The sequence below is a fragment of the Cydia fagiglandana genome, chromosome 26 (assembly GCF_963556715.1).
Source record: "Cydia fagiglandana chromosome 26, ilCydFagi1.1, whole genome shotgun sequence".
Taxonomy (NCBI): domain Eukaryota; kingdom Metazoa; phylum Arthropoda; class Insecta; order Lepidoptera; family Tortricidae; genus Cydia; species Cydia fagiglandana.
This window is the reverse complement of record NC_085957.1, coordinates 641,819-659,535: the sequence shown is the minus strand read 5'-3', so window position 1 is coordinate 659,535 and position 17,717 is coordinate 641,819. Positions and strand designations below refer to the sequence as shown.

Below are 17,717 nucleotides of genomic sequence, written 5' to 3'. Positions count from 1 at the left end.
GCTTAAAATAAGCGTTTTAAGTGCTAAAATTATACTATATGGCTTTAATTTTGTTACTTTATTTTCCAAAAAACAAAGACGCAAGAAGATGGTTCTAAAATAGATATTAGTGAAGACACACATCTTAACTCAGGAATGTGAAGAAAGAATCCCTAATTACGGCGAGCATAGTAAAAAATGTAGTACCAAACTCGTCAAGAGATGGCGTCTCCTCCGAGATAGAACGCGCCAACGATGTGTCGACGTAGGAACATGATGTCCGAGATGCAAATTACCGATCGATTTTGAATGTTAGAATATTAGTGCTTGGTTGGATGCACAAGTGCATACCCCTGCTGAAGCTAAAGTTTTACGCTACACACAAATTATCAGTAACTGTACATAGTTAGTGTTGTAATAAATAAGCCAACTGAGATAATTACGTTGTTTGCACCTACGGAAAGTAACCCTTTTTACTTATTTTTCTATGTGTAAATAGTAATTATGGAATAATGAACTTAATGTTTCATGACTTTTATTTAAGACCTTTCTACGTGTACATATAGATGGTCAAGCAAATCCCGTCAGTAGAAAAAGGCGGGAAATTCAAAAAATGTAGGCGCAAAAGATTATCGTCTCATAGAAAATTTGAATCTCGCGCCCCCCTCCACCGACAAGACTCGCCCGACCAAGTATAGTAACTATTGAATAATAAAATTAATGCTTTCTGACTTTTATTTATAACCATAGTAAAAGCTGAGTCCAAATAAAGTGTACCCATTCCAATTTCACGCCAACAAAATGCCTTTATGGCTAAAAGGCTATTTTCTATTACTTATTTTTAAAACCTCGGTATCCAAAATGAACCTAAAAGGTGCATTTTATTTTAGATCCTTTGGACACGGAACCATGTAGCCTGAAGGCTACTTTTACATAGATATACCTTAAAAAAAACCGTAGTAACCCAGGTAAACTACATCCTGGTCACGGCACCAAAATGTCACTCACCCCTCCTACTTACTTACTTAAATACTTACTTACTTGACTATAATATAACCCCCTTTTAGATTTTACCCCTAAAATATGGCCATGTGATCGTCTAGTTAGTAGTTAGGACCCCTCGAAGCGAACCGCTGTAACCTCAAATTCTTTAATGAGTAACAACTAAATTTTGGACTCAAGTTTTATTTATTATTCCCTAGATTTTATTAACAGCTATTTATGATAAATAAATCATTAATTATGAAAGTAAGAAACAATTTAAGGAAAATCGAGTTATAGAAATGGGATAATTCAACAAAATTTATTAGCGTTAATATAAACGAAGTTGTAAGATTACTATAATGTATGTATTTAAGTATTGCAGCATATAAGATGGTATAAATATATAAAAATGTTGTTGGTAAAATCCTGCTACGCCTATTAAGTTCCCGGGATAACATAGAAGTAGCACTCCTGAGATAAGCTCATTTACACCCTAAGATTTCAAGGATAATTACAGTTAACTATCAACTTCTAAACGATGTGTGAATAATTCACACGTGCTACCCCGTATGCCCGATACAGGTCTGGGAACTCCTAGTCCAGTCAACAAGGTTAGTCGGAACACCTACCCTACCATTTTAGCCGGAAGGGCTATGACCAGCACTTCGAAACCTAAACGCACCTAGATGACTATGAAAAGAAGTGCCAAAGTATCCATCGTCATCATGATTACTTATCTTTTTTATATTCAAAAAGCTAGGGATGCTAATCCCTTAATCCCATTCCCCAGAGCTGATAATCTAGACAGAATTCCTAGTTCTCTAGATGTATAAACGAAGCACCGAGTTTATCTACTAATGATTATGTTTAATGAAACTGAAATATCAAGAAGAGCATTATTTCACTCAACTTTCCCAATGAACTACTCTTGTCTTGCCAAAGGGGTCCCTAAAACAGAACTAATCTTCGATCCTTCCATCTCAGACCAGCCTGTACTCCTAAACCCTGCTTGATATTTAAGTATTGATTATGAAATACCATGAAAACCTGATTGAACCACTCAGTACCTCGTCCCTACTCCAGACAACCAGAAATAAAAATAGAAATAAAATATTAAACTTTCCCCGTATAAATTTAAAATTAAGAAGATTTAGACAGCTCAGTTCTTTACCTTTTAAACACACATATTTTAGGATAAAAATACCATAATTTTAAACCTTCTGATAGAAATATATATCAACCATATGTAATTTATGGAGCCTAACTAAAAAGGACGTTAATAGACAACAAAAGTGTGTGATTCTACCCTATTCCTACCCTTTGTCCCTAATCTAGTATAACCAAAGCACAGTTCATTCTTACCATTGACCTGGTACTTTGGATTATACGCAAGTGTAGTCCCTACGAGAAGCTGTAAAGTTCAGCGAGCGATTCTGAGAATTGCAACCTATAGGCTCGTGTAGTGTGTGGCTCCCCCTTCTGCGCTCGCAAGCTAGGATGCAGAAAGTAAGCCGGCCCTATTCCATGTATATAAACGTATCAGTACCCTAGCACACACCCGCACCAATCACAAGGGAAACCCGGCCGCGACAAAGACTAAGTGTAATATCAGTCACGACAGGAGTCTGTCCCCGTAACCAGCACTAGCATGAACCGGAGCACCGAAATATATAAATATATTTAATAGGAGACCTAGTCTCAATTACTGTCGACTTCAGTGGGCAGGATTTACACCCAATGACGCGCACGTGACGTCTCCACATTCGTCTAAACAGCTTGGCCTTGAGACTAGTGAGATAATTCGTCTCTTATGTTGATATAAAAGAGACGCCAAGTCCTCTCAAACTTGGAGCAAAAGACTCCCAACCATCCAATCCTTTGGCACCGTTAGGCGGAGTGAATGATTAGCAGGACACACTGTCTGTCCAAACAATGATCTGGCTTTAAAATCGCAAAAATACCCCATAGAAAACACTAAAATAATTAAATTACTACGACATTAAACTTACTTATCTGAAAGTGAAATTCCCTAAACACTGTCATCCATATTTAACGTTACGAGAAATTCTTCCCGTAAAATCAAACACAAACACAACTCCAAGCACCAGCCATGCAACGACATTGTCCCTGCATAACGTGATGGCACTTAGAACACACAATGTAGGAAACTTCACAATAAACTAAAATCCCAAACATGGCAGTAAAGAAACTCCACAATAGTCTAAACTTAGCATTACGACGATCAAAATCCCCGCAAAACCAAGCACAGACACAAATTCTAAGTTTAAATTTACCAGGATAATTTCAAGTAAAAACAAACAGAAAAAGTTCGCGGAGAAACTTCACCTCCCCGCACTACGTTACACCCGAAAACCAGAGTCACTGCTAGTCCGATGGTCGAAGAATGAATGAATCCCCCTACTCTCCGCACCGGCCTTTTATACCTTTTACTATGGCGACATAATGGCGACTTAGTGGCGACTGAACGGCGACATATTGGCGACAAAACGGCGACATATTGGCGATAAATCGGCGACATAATAGCGACATATTGGCGACTTAATAGCGACATATTGGCGACTTAATAGCGACATATTGGCGACTTAATAGCGACATATTGGCGACTTAATAGCGACATATTGGCGACTTAACAGCGACAAAACGGCGACTTATTGGCGACTTAACAGCGACATATTGGCGACTTAACAGCGACATATTGGCGAAAAAACAGCGACAAACCGGCGACTTATTGGCGACATTACCTAGAGAGACCTAATGGCGACATAACGGCGATACAATAGCGACATTAATCAAAACAAAGACATACTGGCGACATATTAGCGACATAACGGCGACTTATTGGCGACATAATAGCGACATAACGGCGACTTATTGGCGACAAAACGGCGACTTATTGGCGACAAAACAGCGACATAACGGCGACTTATTGGCGACATAACAGCGACATATTGGCGACAAAATAGCGACATATTGGCGACTTATTAGCGACATATTGGCGACTTAACAGCGACATATTGGCGACAAAACAGCGACATTTGGGCGACATAACAGCGACTTATAAAGATAAACATTATTCCAAAAGTACCAGGATACCAGAACTGCAGAAGAGGTCGTTGCCTCGGACAGGTAACAAGGTTTGATCCAAGAAGAAAGGTCTTAAGTTTCAGGTTGTTTTACTAAACCATATGTCCTAAATTTTAAGGTTCACTTTCGCTTACTTCAGATCAAAAAAATCACGTCCCTTTCTCTCTCACAGTTTAGAGGTAGACAGTGTTATTTTCATTGATATTTACGCACACATAGACATTAGCCGTGTATTCCGAGTAGTCCGTTTGAGTAGACTTTAATAAAAAGGGAACGTTCGAATACTCTCCGCGCGCGAATCTTTAAACATTATTTTACTTTGGTATTTTTTCTAGTTTGTTTATTTCTAAGTTAAAATAAGGATTAATTAAAAAAAAAATGCATGTGATAAGTAATAAACCATAGAATTACGTGCATCAAGTTTCAATCGTTAGAATATTAGATGGAACTATGAATGAAATATGCGTCTGAAGAGGACATCAGTACTACAAGGTATTTCTTTTTATTTTCCGTGTTTTGTAATGAAAAATGAGGCTTATACTAGGCAATAGGCATACGGCTAGTCACAATATGTCATTCGAATTATCTTAATCGTCCGCTGGTTATATATAGGCTATATGAAGTAACAAAAAAATGAACAAGGCGTCCTCTAGAGGTCATAAAGTCACGAACGAAAAAAATAAAAATAAGTAATGATTACGTGATGTATATCATTTGAAAGAGCTCAGGTAGCACATTTCAAATATATAAATATTGTTAGCTTTTGCGACCGGCTTTGCTTGCATGCACCCGATGAAACATTAATTTATCGGGTAGGTAATTCGAACTACGAATCTACAAGCGCTCTGGATTCTATCCGCGTATTACCCGACTACGGCGATACAAGAAGGTATTTGCTAAATAAATTTGTTTGGCCGCTATAAACATAGTGTTTTTTTTAATGACCTGCAATATTTTATAACGTGAATAGGTATAAGTCCAGATCAGCCAAAATGTATGAAACAGCCGTACAAGAGACGTAGGAAGCTCGCTGTACGCGTTCCAAAGCCGGGCGCCTTCGGCGCCCTCATACTAGAGGAGTCGGGCGTAGCCTGACGTACGTGGCGCGCTGCAAGCAGTCCAAAGCCAGGCGACTTCGACTTTCTCATACTAAAAGTGTCGACATACGTGACACGCTGGACGCTTACCAAATCCGGGCAAATGCATGAAACAGCCGTACAAAAGACGTGCGGGCACGCTGTACGTGTTCCAAAGCCGGGCGCCTTCGGCGCCCTCATACTCAACGCGTCGGGTGTAGCCCGTCGTCGTACGAGGCGCACTGTATGCGTTCAAAGCCGGGCGCCGTGGGCGCTCTTATACTAAAAGAGTCGGGCGTAGCCCGACGTACGAAGCTCGCTGTACGCGTTCCAAAGCCGGGCGCCGAAGGCGCCCTCATACTAAAAGAGTCGGGCGTAGCCCGACGTACGAAGCTCGCTCTACGCGTTCCAAAGCCGGGCGCCTTCGGCGTCCTTATACTAAAAGAGTCAGGCGTAGCCCGACGTACAAGACACGCTCTACGCGTTCCAAAGCCGGGCGCCTTCGGCGCCCTCATAGGAATAGAGTCGGGCGTAGCCCTACGTAGGAGGCGCACTGTACACGTTCCAAAGCTGGGCGCCGAAAGCGCCTCCATGCCAAAGGATAGCGCAGCCCGATATATGTGGCGCTCTGCGTGTATTTCTGTACTGGGGATGCCCTCGAAAAAGTAATATAAAGTGACTTCGAATAAGTAGTTAGTAACGAAGTCATGACCCCAAAATTAATTAAATAAAAAATAAGTTCAAAAACTAAAACCCGACTACTGCAAATCGCGCTCTAAAAGTATGAAACAAGATAGAATTCTTATCTGAAGTTATCAAACAGGAAATATTATAAATGTTATAATTTTTTTAATAAAAAAATACAACGTAATATGTATAATTTACTACATTATTTATATTTTTACAGAGATTCAGAGGATAGCTGTGGTCGTATGCCACTTTACCTTAAAGTTTATAATCGTGGCATACGACCATGCACGGCGATCCTTTGAATATCTCTGTAAATATATCAAAAATGTAATACATTTTATTACGTTGTATTTTTTATTAAAAAAATTATAACATTTATAATATTTCCTGTTTGATAACTTCAGATAAGAATTCTATCTTGTTTCATACTTTTTAGAGCGCGATTTGCAGTAGTCGGGTTTTAGTTTTTGAACTTATATCAACTTTGATAGGAACAAGATCACTGTACGCGATAATAATAATATGTGTAACTCAGCTAATTATTATTTTCTAGGACGCAACTCAAAAGCTTCATTTAAAACGTGTGCTTTATAGCCACAACTCAAAAGTGGCTGTATTGCAGGGAATTGTCTGACAATTTATGGTCAAATGCATAAGGCCACTTGTGAGAAAAAGGCTCTTAAAGACCTTTTTTGCTATGGCTCTCGAAATAAGGTCGTAAATTGAACAATTTTGAATACGAATCTGCAATAATCCAGAAAATCAAAAATTTTGAATTGTGGCAGTATAGCAGGCACACGGCGATATGTCTTTGCTATAAGTAAGCCATAGATTAGTATATGCTATTAAGTAAGCACAGTTGCATGCATGCAAATACATGATTGTTGTAGTAAAAATATCTTTAACCCGAACAGATTTCATACAAATTTTTAAATGCTCCTAGTAGGGTAGAATTGCCGTTTCTGCCTCAGAGTAGGTATTCAAGTCCCCCCGCGGGGTGGGGGGGAGGGGAGGGGGAGGGGGAGGTTCCCCGCGGGGGTGGGGTGAGGGGAGAGGGGAAGCGCCTCGGCGACACGTGAGCAAGGTCAATGCCGCGGGTGGGGTGAGGGGGAGGGTGATGGAGCGAGAGGGGAAGCGAACAAAATATGTGTGACAAGGACAAACGATAATAGCGCTTTCGCTGTTACTCCTACTGAAAGATACATGAGACTATCCCGTTCAGTCACTTCCCCCACGCCTCATGCCAGATGCAGTTATATCCTAGAATCATGCGCTGGGTACATGCATCGGCCCACAGGGTGTGATGCGGGGTGTGGCGGGGAAAGGGGAGACTCGCGCGCCCAGGTGTGCTCGTCAAGGCCACGACACTTGCGCACGGCGAAATGAATCAAGGTCTATTAAAAAAACCTATACATTTCTTGTTTTTTGATTGGGAATGGGGAATTGCGCAATAATGTGGGGAATGGTCATGTGTGCGCCCTGCCTGAGGGCGACAGTATGTATGCGCAACGTTAGTTCTAGAATTTCCCCGCCAGAGGGCGACAGTATGTATGCTCAACGTTAGTTCCAAAACCATCCGCTATGAAATGAATAGATGTCTCCACTTTGTATGTGAGTTTGAATTCTGCCAGCCCCGCCAGAGGGCGACAGTATGTATGCGCAACGTTAGTTCCAAAACTGCAGTATCAGAGGAGAAACGCAAAAAGTGACGGGGTGGTCTCCAGTGGCGAAGGTCGGATTCGAACCGGCGCATCTTTAGCTAACCGGGGCTATCGTCACCACACACTGTATGAACCTCTAGGCCACCCCGTCACGGTAGGACCAGCCTCAATTTCTCGACTACATTCTCATAATTTCTCGGGGATATGCTAAAGTAGCGTGTTTGTGGACTGTTATACAATGTATTCTAGAAGTCATGGAATAGAATAAATATGACGTCATCCGATTTCTCAACTATATCTCATTGCGCAAGTAAATGGCTGCATTTGACATCGCTCGACAGAGATTGTTCATCACTGAAAGTTGAGGTAAGTATATATTTATTTTTTACAAAACATTGTACTTAGTTTTCTTTACTGGGTTCACACGTTTCTTTGCCATAATCACCTCGCCCCCTACACCCCGCCCCCTTCCCCCTGCCCCTACACCTCGCCCCCTACACCCTGCCCCCTACCCCTTATACCCTGCCCCCTGCTCCTACACCCCGCTCTCCTATGCCGCGCTCCCTACACCTCGCACTCCTATGTCCCCGCTCCCCTCCACCGGGTTTATAAAGAGCATGTTCAGTCATAGTAAACGGTCATTTCACCACATTCTCACTAGAGTGTCACTACAATTATCGTGTTGAAATAATATTCTACAACAATGGATCCACAAGCTTCATCACATACCAAATGTAAGTTTCTTTTCAAGTATAGTCGTATCATACTAATTTTTTGAGTATATAAACTCTGTTCTGTCTTTTGTAATTAAAAAATTCTCAATTAGAAACACCGGTTGCTTACTTTTAATATAAACAATAACAATATTTTTATTACATCTTCCCCAGCTGACATTAACAGTACCATGACCGCTTGGTGCTGCCAGTGCTGGTTGTCCACGACCACAGGCGGCGGCGGCTGTGACGGTGGTTGCAGCAGCTCCACTTCACACTCACCACCCGCACAACCGATGGCAACAGCGAAAGCACAAGACGACGGGGGCAAGGAAAAACACACCAATCCCTTGTACTACGGCCACGAGAGCGATTCCAGCAACCAAGTGAAATCTTTTCATCAACAATGTAAAAACGAGTGGATGGAAGCGTTCCAAAAGAATACATTGATTAATAGATGGCGCGTGCCCATGCCATTACACTCGTTTAGAGCAGAAGTGGCGAGATTGTTGAAAAGTTTATATGTCGAAGGTCACCGTGACGATTGTCATATTTATCGTTTAATTGTAATGTGGGACGATTTAAACGATGAAGCGGAAGAAATAGTGGGAGACGCCCAAATCAATTTTCAAGACTGGATTGATTTACTAGGTGGTGTTACAGCGGAACTTTTTTCACGCGCAGTGTGCAATTCGGAATCTTTTACATATTTAATTAATGTCATATTTTGTGTGGTAGGTCCAAACATAATAGATTCTGGTGATTATTAATTATGGTGTATTTTTGTTTCCTTTTCATTGTTTACTTTTAAATTGCTAGCTCACTGCACATGTATTATAATTGTACACGTATAGGTATACTAATAATAATTAATAACAAAGTGTTTTTATATTTTACTTTTATATTCATATTATAAAAACCCTAGCCTAAGAGAAATGATGAATAAAGATGAATTAATAACAATAAATATATATAATAATACTTAATATAGAGATGTTTTATTGAATGAAACCTCATTGATTTAGAGTAGATAAATATTTATTGAACATAATAATAGTTAGACAATGTTATCTTTATCTATCCAACTTTTTTCATTTAAGCCGAGCCATTTTACATACACTTTATTTCCACGACGTTTCAACACTTTTTCCACTAGATAAATGTCATGGTGTTTAGTTTTCTGCAACTCTTGTTCATAGAAACATCCAGAGATGGGTTGGTGATTAGCGTCTTGAAGTAAATATGTCACTGGATTAGTAGTTTGCACTCTAGTTATTGTAAATATCTCCGTAGTCCAATTGCCGGTGTAGCCTTTGGCGAAGGTGGATTTATATTTACTAATTCTCACATGTTGACCCACCTTGAACTTGGCCCGTGGTTTAATTTTAATGTTATTGTAGACTTTATGTAACAACTGTTTAGAGTTGTTTTTATTCACACTCGCCGGCGCCATACCGATAGTACGATGCGGTTTGTTATTGTAATAATGCTCCACTTGGCTTATCAGTTGTAACCATGTGTAAGAACCATGCAAGCTAAATTGTTTCCAAATCCAATGTTTTAAGGTTCTAATTAGTCTTTCCACTATGGAAGCTTTCATGACGCTATAGGTAGAGTAGTGGTTGATATGATGACGTGTCATGAGCGATTTAAACTTGAGATTGAAGAATTCCTTGCCATCATCTGACTGAATATTCTTGGGCCTTCTCCCGCCTTCACTCAAAATTTTGCTCATTGCCCTTGTAACATCGTCAGCGCTCTTGGATTTTAGCGGCTGCATCCAAGCGTATTTCGAAAAAGTATCAATGCACACTAGAATATATTTATAGTTGTTATTATCCTTGGAGTACTTTTGCATATCAATTAGATCAATCTGCCATGTGTCATCGAGCCCCCTCTGAATGAATCGTCGACGTGGAAATGTCTTTCTCGCATACTTGTGTATCTCGTTGACTACTTGAGCCTTACTCATTTTTCTTCAATGCAATGCGCTTTCCTGGAACTGTTGCCGCTGTCGATGGTGGTGTTTGAGGTTGTGACAGAGTTGGCGCAGTAATTCTTTCTGATAGTTTTTCAATCTTTACCCGTAAATCTTTTATATCTTTAATATTCGCCTTTAGCTTTGTGTTTAAAAATACTACTTGTTCATCTAGTTCAGCTCTACAGATGGCATCAGTTTTGAGGAAAGACTTGTGAATTCCTGCCACTCGTCTATTTTCAAAATTGACTAAATCTCGTTCCACTTTTATATCGTCACGGATTGTAGATTCGCTGCCCAAGTATTGTCCAAATTTGTTAAGAGGCATTGTGAAAGTGAGCGATGGAGGGAGCCTTCATCAGTATTTATAACAAGGTAACCAGGGAGAAACAGATCGGTTTTACCGGAAAACAGCTTTTAAAACAACAAACAGAAGCGGGTCTGTTTTCTTACTTTAAAATTATACCGCTCTCAGTTAGTTCCTCAACGATTGCATTGATCTCGTTCGAATGAGAGGTGTTGCCAGCGTTTTGTGATGCTATCAAAAGCTGTAAACGGCTCACCAGCTCGTTCGGGTCATCCCAATAGATGTAATCGGTTTTTGGGTAAAACGTTTTAGTTGTTAATATATCTCTTTTACCAGAGTTCAAACATCCACCTTCTTTATGTTTCTTTGATTCTTGTGGTTGTTTAATGTAGCGCAGATACTTTAAACTTCTATCTCCACTCAATTGGCCGTTGGGTGAGAATCCTCTACGATGAGCGTTTGTCATGTCTAAAATCTTATTGTAATCATCTACATCTTTTTTCAAAATTACATTCTTGTTTGGTATTCGTTTAAAGATAAGTTCCAACAGTCCAGGAGTCATGTTGAATCGTGAATCTTTAATATACAACACGTCATCAATGATTCTAACTCGACTATTACCAATATGCATTTTATCATCCTCGAGATAAACACCAAATGGTATCTTTGGTGTTTTAACAAGATGTTTAATATATTTATTTTGTAGATCATCAATACTACTATTACCACCTTCATCAATTTCAAGAGCCGATTTCATATCTTCATCATCATCGCTAAGCTCTTCATCTCCCTCTGTTTTTTTCTCTTCATCTCCCTCTGTTTTTTTCTCTTCATCGTCATCATCATCATCATCATCATCATCGTCATAATCATTAGAATCAACATCATCATTATCAATCTGGTGTGTTTTTGTTAAAGGATGATTACTCCACTTGATCAGTTTACTATTGGGTTCTTCGGTTTTGATCAGATATTTCCTTTTACGTGAACGTTGTGGTAATGGTGTGGAGGTTTTTATCAAGGGGCCATGAGGTTTATTCATAACTGCTGGTTTAGCATTGTCATCGTCATCATCATGATTCTTATTACCCTTGGATTCCAAAGCTTTATTCATTAAAACATTGAGCGGTTTTGTGATTGGTTCAAAGGTTTGCGCTAGCGAAGTGTCAAGCGACGTCTTATCTGCACGCAACGCCTTTACTTTTCTCTTTACACTCTCAATTGAATTTACGAGTTTCCGTTTCAACTTTTTATTACCAAACATGTTTGCTTTTGTTATTTTAGATAAAGAGGTTGTTCCTCAGTAGCTGACAACATAAAACTGATGATAAACCGGAGATGACACTAAATTTTATACAATAATGTAAACGTCAAATCCTTTACGATATCGACCCTTGTTAATGTCTCTCTCCTTGTCGATTGTTAAAAAAGTGTACTTTTTCTGCCAACACTCGCGACAAATTCCCTTAAACATTTCCCAACTCATGTCGGTGTTCACGTGATCGTCATAGGCATGTTTTAAATTCAACTCGTCCTGTTTGAATAGCAATATAAGATTGGCATTGTCACGTACCAACTGTTTAGGTATCCTACTATATGTCTGACACAAGTAGAAACAATCCAACCAACGATGCCGTCCCATTGCAAAGTACTGACGAATGGCATCTTGATCTTCCAAAGCCACATCATCGAATACAATGACGCTGTCCTCGGCGGCTTCCTCCGGTGGGACGACTTGACTCTTATCATTGTACGTGTGAAACGGAATGTCACCCGCTTGCTCTAAAACTGTACTCAGAAACTGGTATTTGGGTTGATTCAATGATTTCGAATAAAGATAAACATTATGAAACTTTACACCGTTCGGATGTAAGAGCAGAGTCAATAGAACATTTGTCTTGCCACAGTTGGAAGGTCCACAGATGAGACATCTAATGTTATTCGCCAGCAACGAGCCGTGTTTAAAGGAGCGATGAGTCACTGTTTGTTTCACATTATCATCCAGAACAACACTCCAATCTTTAATAGCGAGCGACGTGTTTTGTTTTTTAAGCTTCATTTCACTGTGACATATCAAATCATTAGGACGTGTATTTTATACTCACACATATACACACACACAAATATTAAATATATATATATATATATAGGCATACTTTATACTCACGTACACAGTCAAGTATAGGTACTTGAGATGATAACACACATTGGCGGGGTTAGTGTTAAACATAACCCCAAACTACGTAGACGTAGACAGCAGCATCACATAAGCGGCGGTGGTGTTATAAATAGTTTAATTAATAATCTACCATTCGAAGCGCACATACCCGGTTACAATTATTGCGGTCCGGGTACTAGATTGAAGGAGAGATTGGCTCGCAACGATCCTGGTGTGAATCCGCTCGACGAAGCTTGTAAATTACACGATATTGCCTACTCGCGTGACAACACATTGGAGGGACGTCATCAAGCAGATTTACAATTGGCCAAAGCTGCTGAAAATCGTTGGCGTGGTCACAATCCAATTGGTGAACGCATTGCCGCGTTAGCGGTAGATAAGATTATGAAGTATAAAGTTAAACACGGTATGGGCATGGTCCCCATATCAAAAGTCATAAAAGCAAGTCGTGATGCTGTAAAAAAACACATTGCGAAAAGGAAGGATACAACTGCTAATAAACTACTCAAAGTGGGCGTAAAAGCGGCAAAACATTTTGTTAAAGGGAAAATTGTCAAGGGACATCAGAAACAGCGAGTCATCCCAATACCTAAGAGAGGCGGTTTCCTACCGGCTTTGATACCGCTACTGGGTGCATTAGCCGCCACGGGAACTTTGGCCGGTGGTGTTACCACTGCTGCTAAAAATATTTATGAAATGGTAAAGAATAGAAATAATAATAATACCGAAAGCAAGATTGTCGGTAAAGGTTTATATTTAGCACCTTATAAACGTGGAATGGGACTCTACATTACACCGGCTAATGGAACAGTAGCGGCAGCAACTGCAAGATTGATGAAGAAAAAAAAAAAAAAAACAAGAAAATAAATTTACCTCCAATGGATAAAGCTCTCACCGATTTGGACATTGTGAGATTTGCACGTAGAGAGAAAATCCCCTACTTTAGAGGTGTTTTCATGCGAGATAATCTCCCAAAGAATCCTCACTATTATGAAACTGGTATCATTAATTTAGACTCTCAGCGTGGTGAAGGTACGCATTGGTGTGCCTATGCGAAAAAGGGTGATTATTGTCTATATTTTGATAGCTTTGGTGATTTGAGACCACCTCGAGAGTTTATTGATTATATAAACGGTGCCAAACTACAGCGCAACATGCGAATAGAGTATAATTACAATCGCCTACAGAAATTTAATACTGTAAATTGTGGACACTTGTGTTTGGATTTCCTGTGTACCAATGCTAAGCGTTTGTTTTAAATAAATATCATGAGCATTACATGTGTAGTTTCATTCTTACATTAAACTTCTACCCGTCAGCAGCAGCAGCAGGTATCATGTCCATGACATCATTCACAATAAGTCTGAGCGGTAACGAGTCTGTGTTGAATGTAGACTTTCAACCGGCTCTAGAATTGGACAATGATGGTTTTTACGAGTGTGCTCTCGTGTACTTTAAGACTTTCAACACTATTCCCAATGTTGATAAGAGCAATAATCTGTTTCACTATGGAGATGATGTAATCGCGATTCCTGAAGGTTCATACGAGCTCTCCAGTATAATACACCTCTTGAAGGAGGAAATGACCAAGAGGGCTAAAGGCCCAGAGGGTGAAAGAATGGCGGTGGCAGATATCTTTGTAAACAACAATACCTCCAAGTGTATGATATTCTCGCCAAAGTATGATATTCACTTTGACAAACCAAACAGCATAGGATCATTGTTTGGTTATTCACCGAAAAAGCTTAAAGCAAAATCATCACATTGGTCGGATAAAACAATAAACATAATCATAACAAACACTATAAGAATAGAGTGCAATATTGTGGAGGGCTCATTCGTAAACAACAAGCCGTCGCATGTTTTACACGAGTTTTCACCCGACGTCCCGCCCGGCTATCAAATTATTGAACAACCTACCAACATTATATATTTTTAATACAGTTGCTCAAAAAGTGCTACTTTACGTAGCTGTTTAGCGTGCGGAAAGTTGGTTATCTCGAACTAGTGCTTTTTACTTTTCCAATTTTTTTAAATTTATACTTGTTCCAATTCACGACTACTTATTGATGAGTGTTAATATTAGTTTCCTTTAAACGTCGTAATCAGCATAAAAACCTACCGTTAATGTAAGAATACGAAAAATATTACATATTTCATATTTAATTACTTACCTCTTCATCATTATAGCACGTTTATTTTTTAATATTCAATATTGAAAATTCCGTTCTTAATAAGTTGACTGAATGGAACGGAATAGCTGCCAAACGCCCATAGATATAATATACTTAAAGACGACGTCTAACCGAGCTGTCACTGTTACCACTTTTGTTTAGTGTACGATTAACAATGTTTTTCTTATTTTTTCGCAACTGTATTAAAAAACGTCGTTCGATACACGTGCGGAAATGTCATTCTTCACTCGTCCCGAGTCTGGCCACTCGCCTGCGGCTCGTGGCAAGATATCTCGGTACTCGTGAAGTAATGACATACCTTCCGCACTAGCATCGAAATGTACTATTACCTGTCAAGAAGAGTAACAATCGCATACAAAACATTGAGTTGCGCATTGTAAACGAGCACGGTAATACGGTGAATTTTCGAGGTGAAAGCATTGCACTTCGTTTGCATATTCGTAAAAAGTAAAAAATAAAAAGAAATGATTATTCATAACAATAAAAGCCTTGGTAACAACACTTCTACAATTAGTCGAGATCTTGCTCTCGTGGGGGCAAGTACTACTCGTCGTCGTCGTCGTCGTATTAACGAGAGACAGCAACGCCAGTCACTACAACAGCCAAAGAAATTGACTAGAGAAAATAGTGCATTTTTACAGAGTATCGGTTTCCAAGTATGTCCTCGTCATCTATCTTAAACATTGGTGAGAAGGTGTTATTCGATGATAGTATAGAAAGTATAGAATTTCACCCGTACACTCCGTATAATGACTCGTTCAAAAATAACGACAACATCCACATATGTATCAACCGTCAAGATTTAATTCTACTACCGAGTCACAGTCAAATATTAGTGGAGGGCACAGTGGAGAAAGGATGTCTACTGGTCAACAACGGTGCTGCATTTTTATTTCAAGACATTCGTTATGAATTGAACGGTGTGGAGATTGACCGCGCGAGAAACTGCGGTATCACGTCCACCATTAAGGGACTAGTCTCATACACCAAGGAAATGGACCATAGTCTTCAGACGGCGGGGTGGGAAGTTGGTGCTAAAAAGATTCAAGACAAGTTTACTGTGACTATACCACTATCTCATTTCTTGGGTTTCGCCGAGGACTATAAAAAGGTTATAATTAATGGGAAACACGAGTTGATATTAAATCGCGCCAGTACAGATGTAAACTGTTTAGATTTAGCACCCGTTGATGCGGAGAAGGTACCGCAACCGCCAACACCAAATGGTGAGATTGAAATCACCCGTGTCACATGGAGGATGCCAGTCATAAAAGTATCTGATAAGGAGAAATTGCGTCTAATGTCGTATGTTGAGAGGGGCATACCGGTTCAGATAGCTTTCCGCACCTGGGAACTGTACGAATATCCCATACTGCCTGCCTCACAACGTCATATTTGGTGCATCAAGACTAGCACTCAACTGGAGAAACCTCGCTATCTGATTGTTGGTTTCCAAACGGCTCGTAGGAACGAGAAGAGCAAAGATATGAGTATATTCGACCATTGTAATCTCACCAATTGCAGGGTGTATTTGAACGCACAGTATTATCCATACGATCCCTTTTCGGCTGAATTTAAAACAAACAACTATGCGCTCTTATACGACGCATTTACCAATTTCCAACGGTCGTACTACAACCGTCATCATACCAGCCCTCAAGTAAATTACGCTCATTACAAGACACAGTCTCCATTAATTGTCATTGACACGTCAAGACAGTGTGACAGCTTCAACTCGGGAGCTGGTGCTATTGATATTAAATTGGAAATGGAGTTTAAAGAGAATGTGCCGGCTAACACCACGGCATACTGTCTCATCATCAACGATTCACTGTTTGAGTACAACGCTCTCACCAGTACCACTCGTAAAATTATTCAGTAGACCATTGACCGTCCTCACTTGTAAACGTGTCGTGGAGCCTTTAAAATAAAAAATAAAATGAATTATTCAAACATTTTTTCACCTTCATACACACCGTCGATTGATTGTTCCGGCAGCGGTGAAGGTGTCGGTCGCTGTGAGCTGAGCAAGAGTGTCTACAATCTCAAACGCTGTCCTGCTGGTGCAAGTGCTCTGATTGAAAATATCCATGTATACTTGAAGTTGCAGTTTATTGAGGCTAAAATCAGACTAGATGTCTGTGTCAATTTTAATGGGCGATATGAACTCACCAGTGAAGAATGGAATGCAATGTTTGCGGAAAAAGTTGAAGTCATTGGAAACTTCTTTCATAACCCAATGAGTGTTTCACCACAACTGATACAGTGCAATCGTCTTCAGATGTGTATCTCTCCGGTGCCGTTACTTTTACTCACCTGTGACGATGATCACGAACCTATGACAAACTCACACCCCTTGGTGATAAACCACATGGAATGGAGCCATATCGAACATGTCGTGGAGTGTATTAACGCACGTATCGGATACTTGAACAAAACAAAGTCTACCTACGAGAACCGTCTCAACTTTTTCAAGAAACATTTCAAGATATATCACCCCGTCAATATTCAACAGGCACGCAATATTATAGGTAGTTTGTGCAATGTAAACGATATTGTCGACTCTGAAATCAAGTGTTATGCCGCCGATATTTTGTGTAATACCTATATTTTCCATTGAATCGGTTAAATTTTGATGAAAAAATAAAAAATTACTAAACTAAACCCATCTTCTTTTATTTTACAATAGAAACTTCCAGAGAATACTTACCCGATGACGCAATATTGAGTCACTCGCAGTCGAAAGAAACACGTGCAAATTGCACAACATTGCGCAATATTGCGTCACTCTCAGTCGACTGAAACGCCGTAAGCGCCGTGAATTCCCCGGCGTTTACACGTTTAGGTCAC

The 17,717-nt window shown here is 39.8% G+C and overlaps 1 protein-coding gene across 1 annotated transcript; it reads left to right on the top strand.

Moving 5' to 3' along the window:
* The first annotated feature begins 15,432 nt into the window (after nt 1–15,432).
* LOC134677561 (uncharacterized) lies at nt 15,433–17,518 on the top strand. The gene has a single exon (XM_063536033.1). It carries the CDS (start codon nt 15,526–15,528, stop codon nt 16,747–16,749), a length of 1,224 nt encoding a protein of 407 aa, XP_063392103.1. The 5' UTR covers nt 15,433–15,525; the 3' UTR covers nt 16,750–17,518.
* The last annotated feature ends 199 nt before the right edge of the window (nt 17,519–17,717 follow it).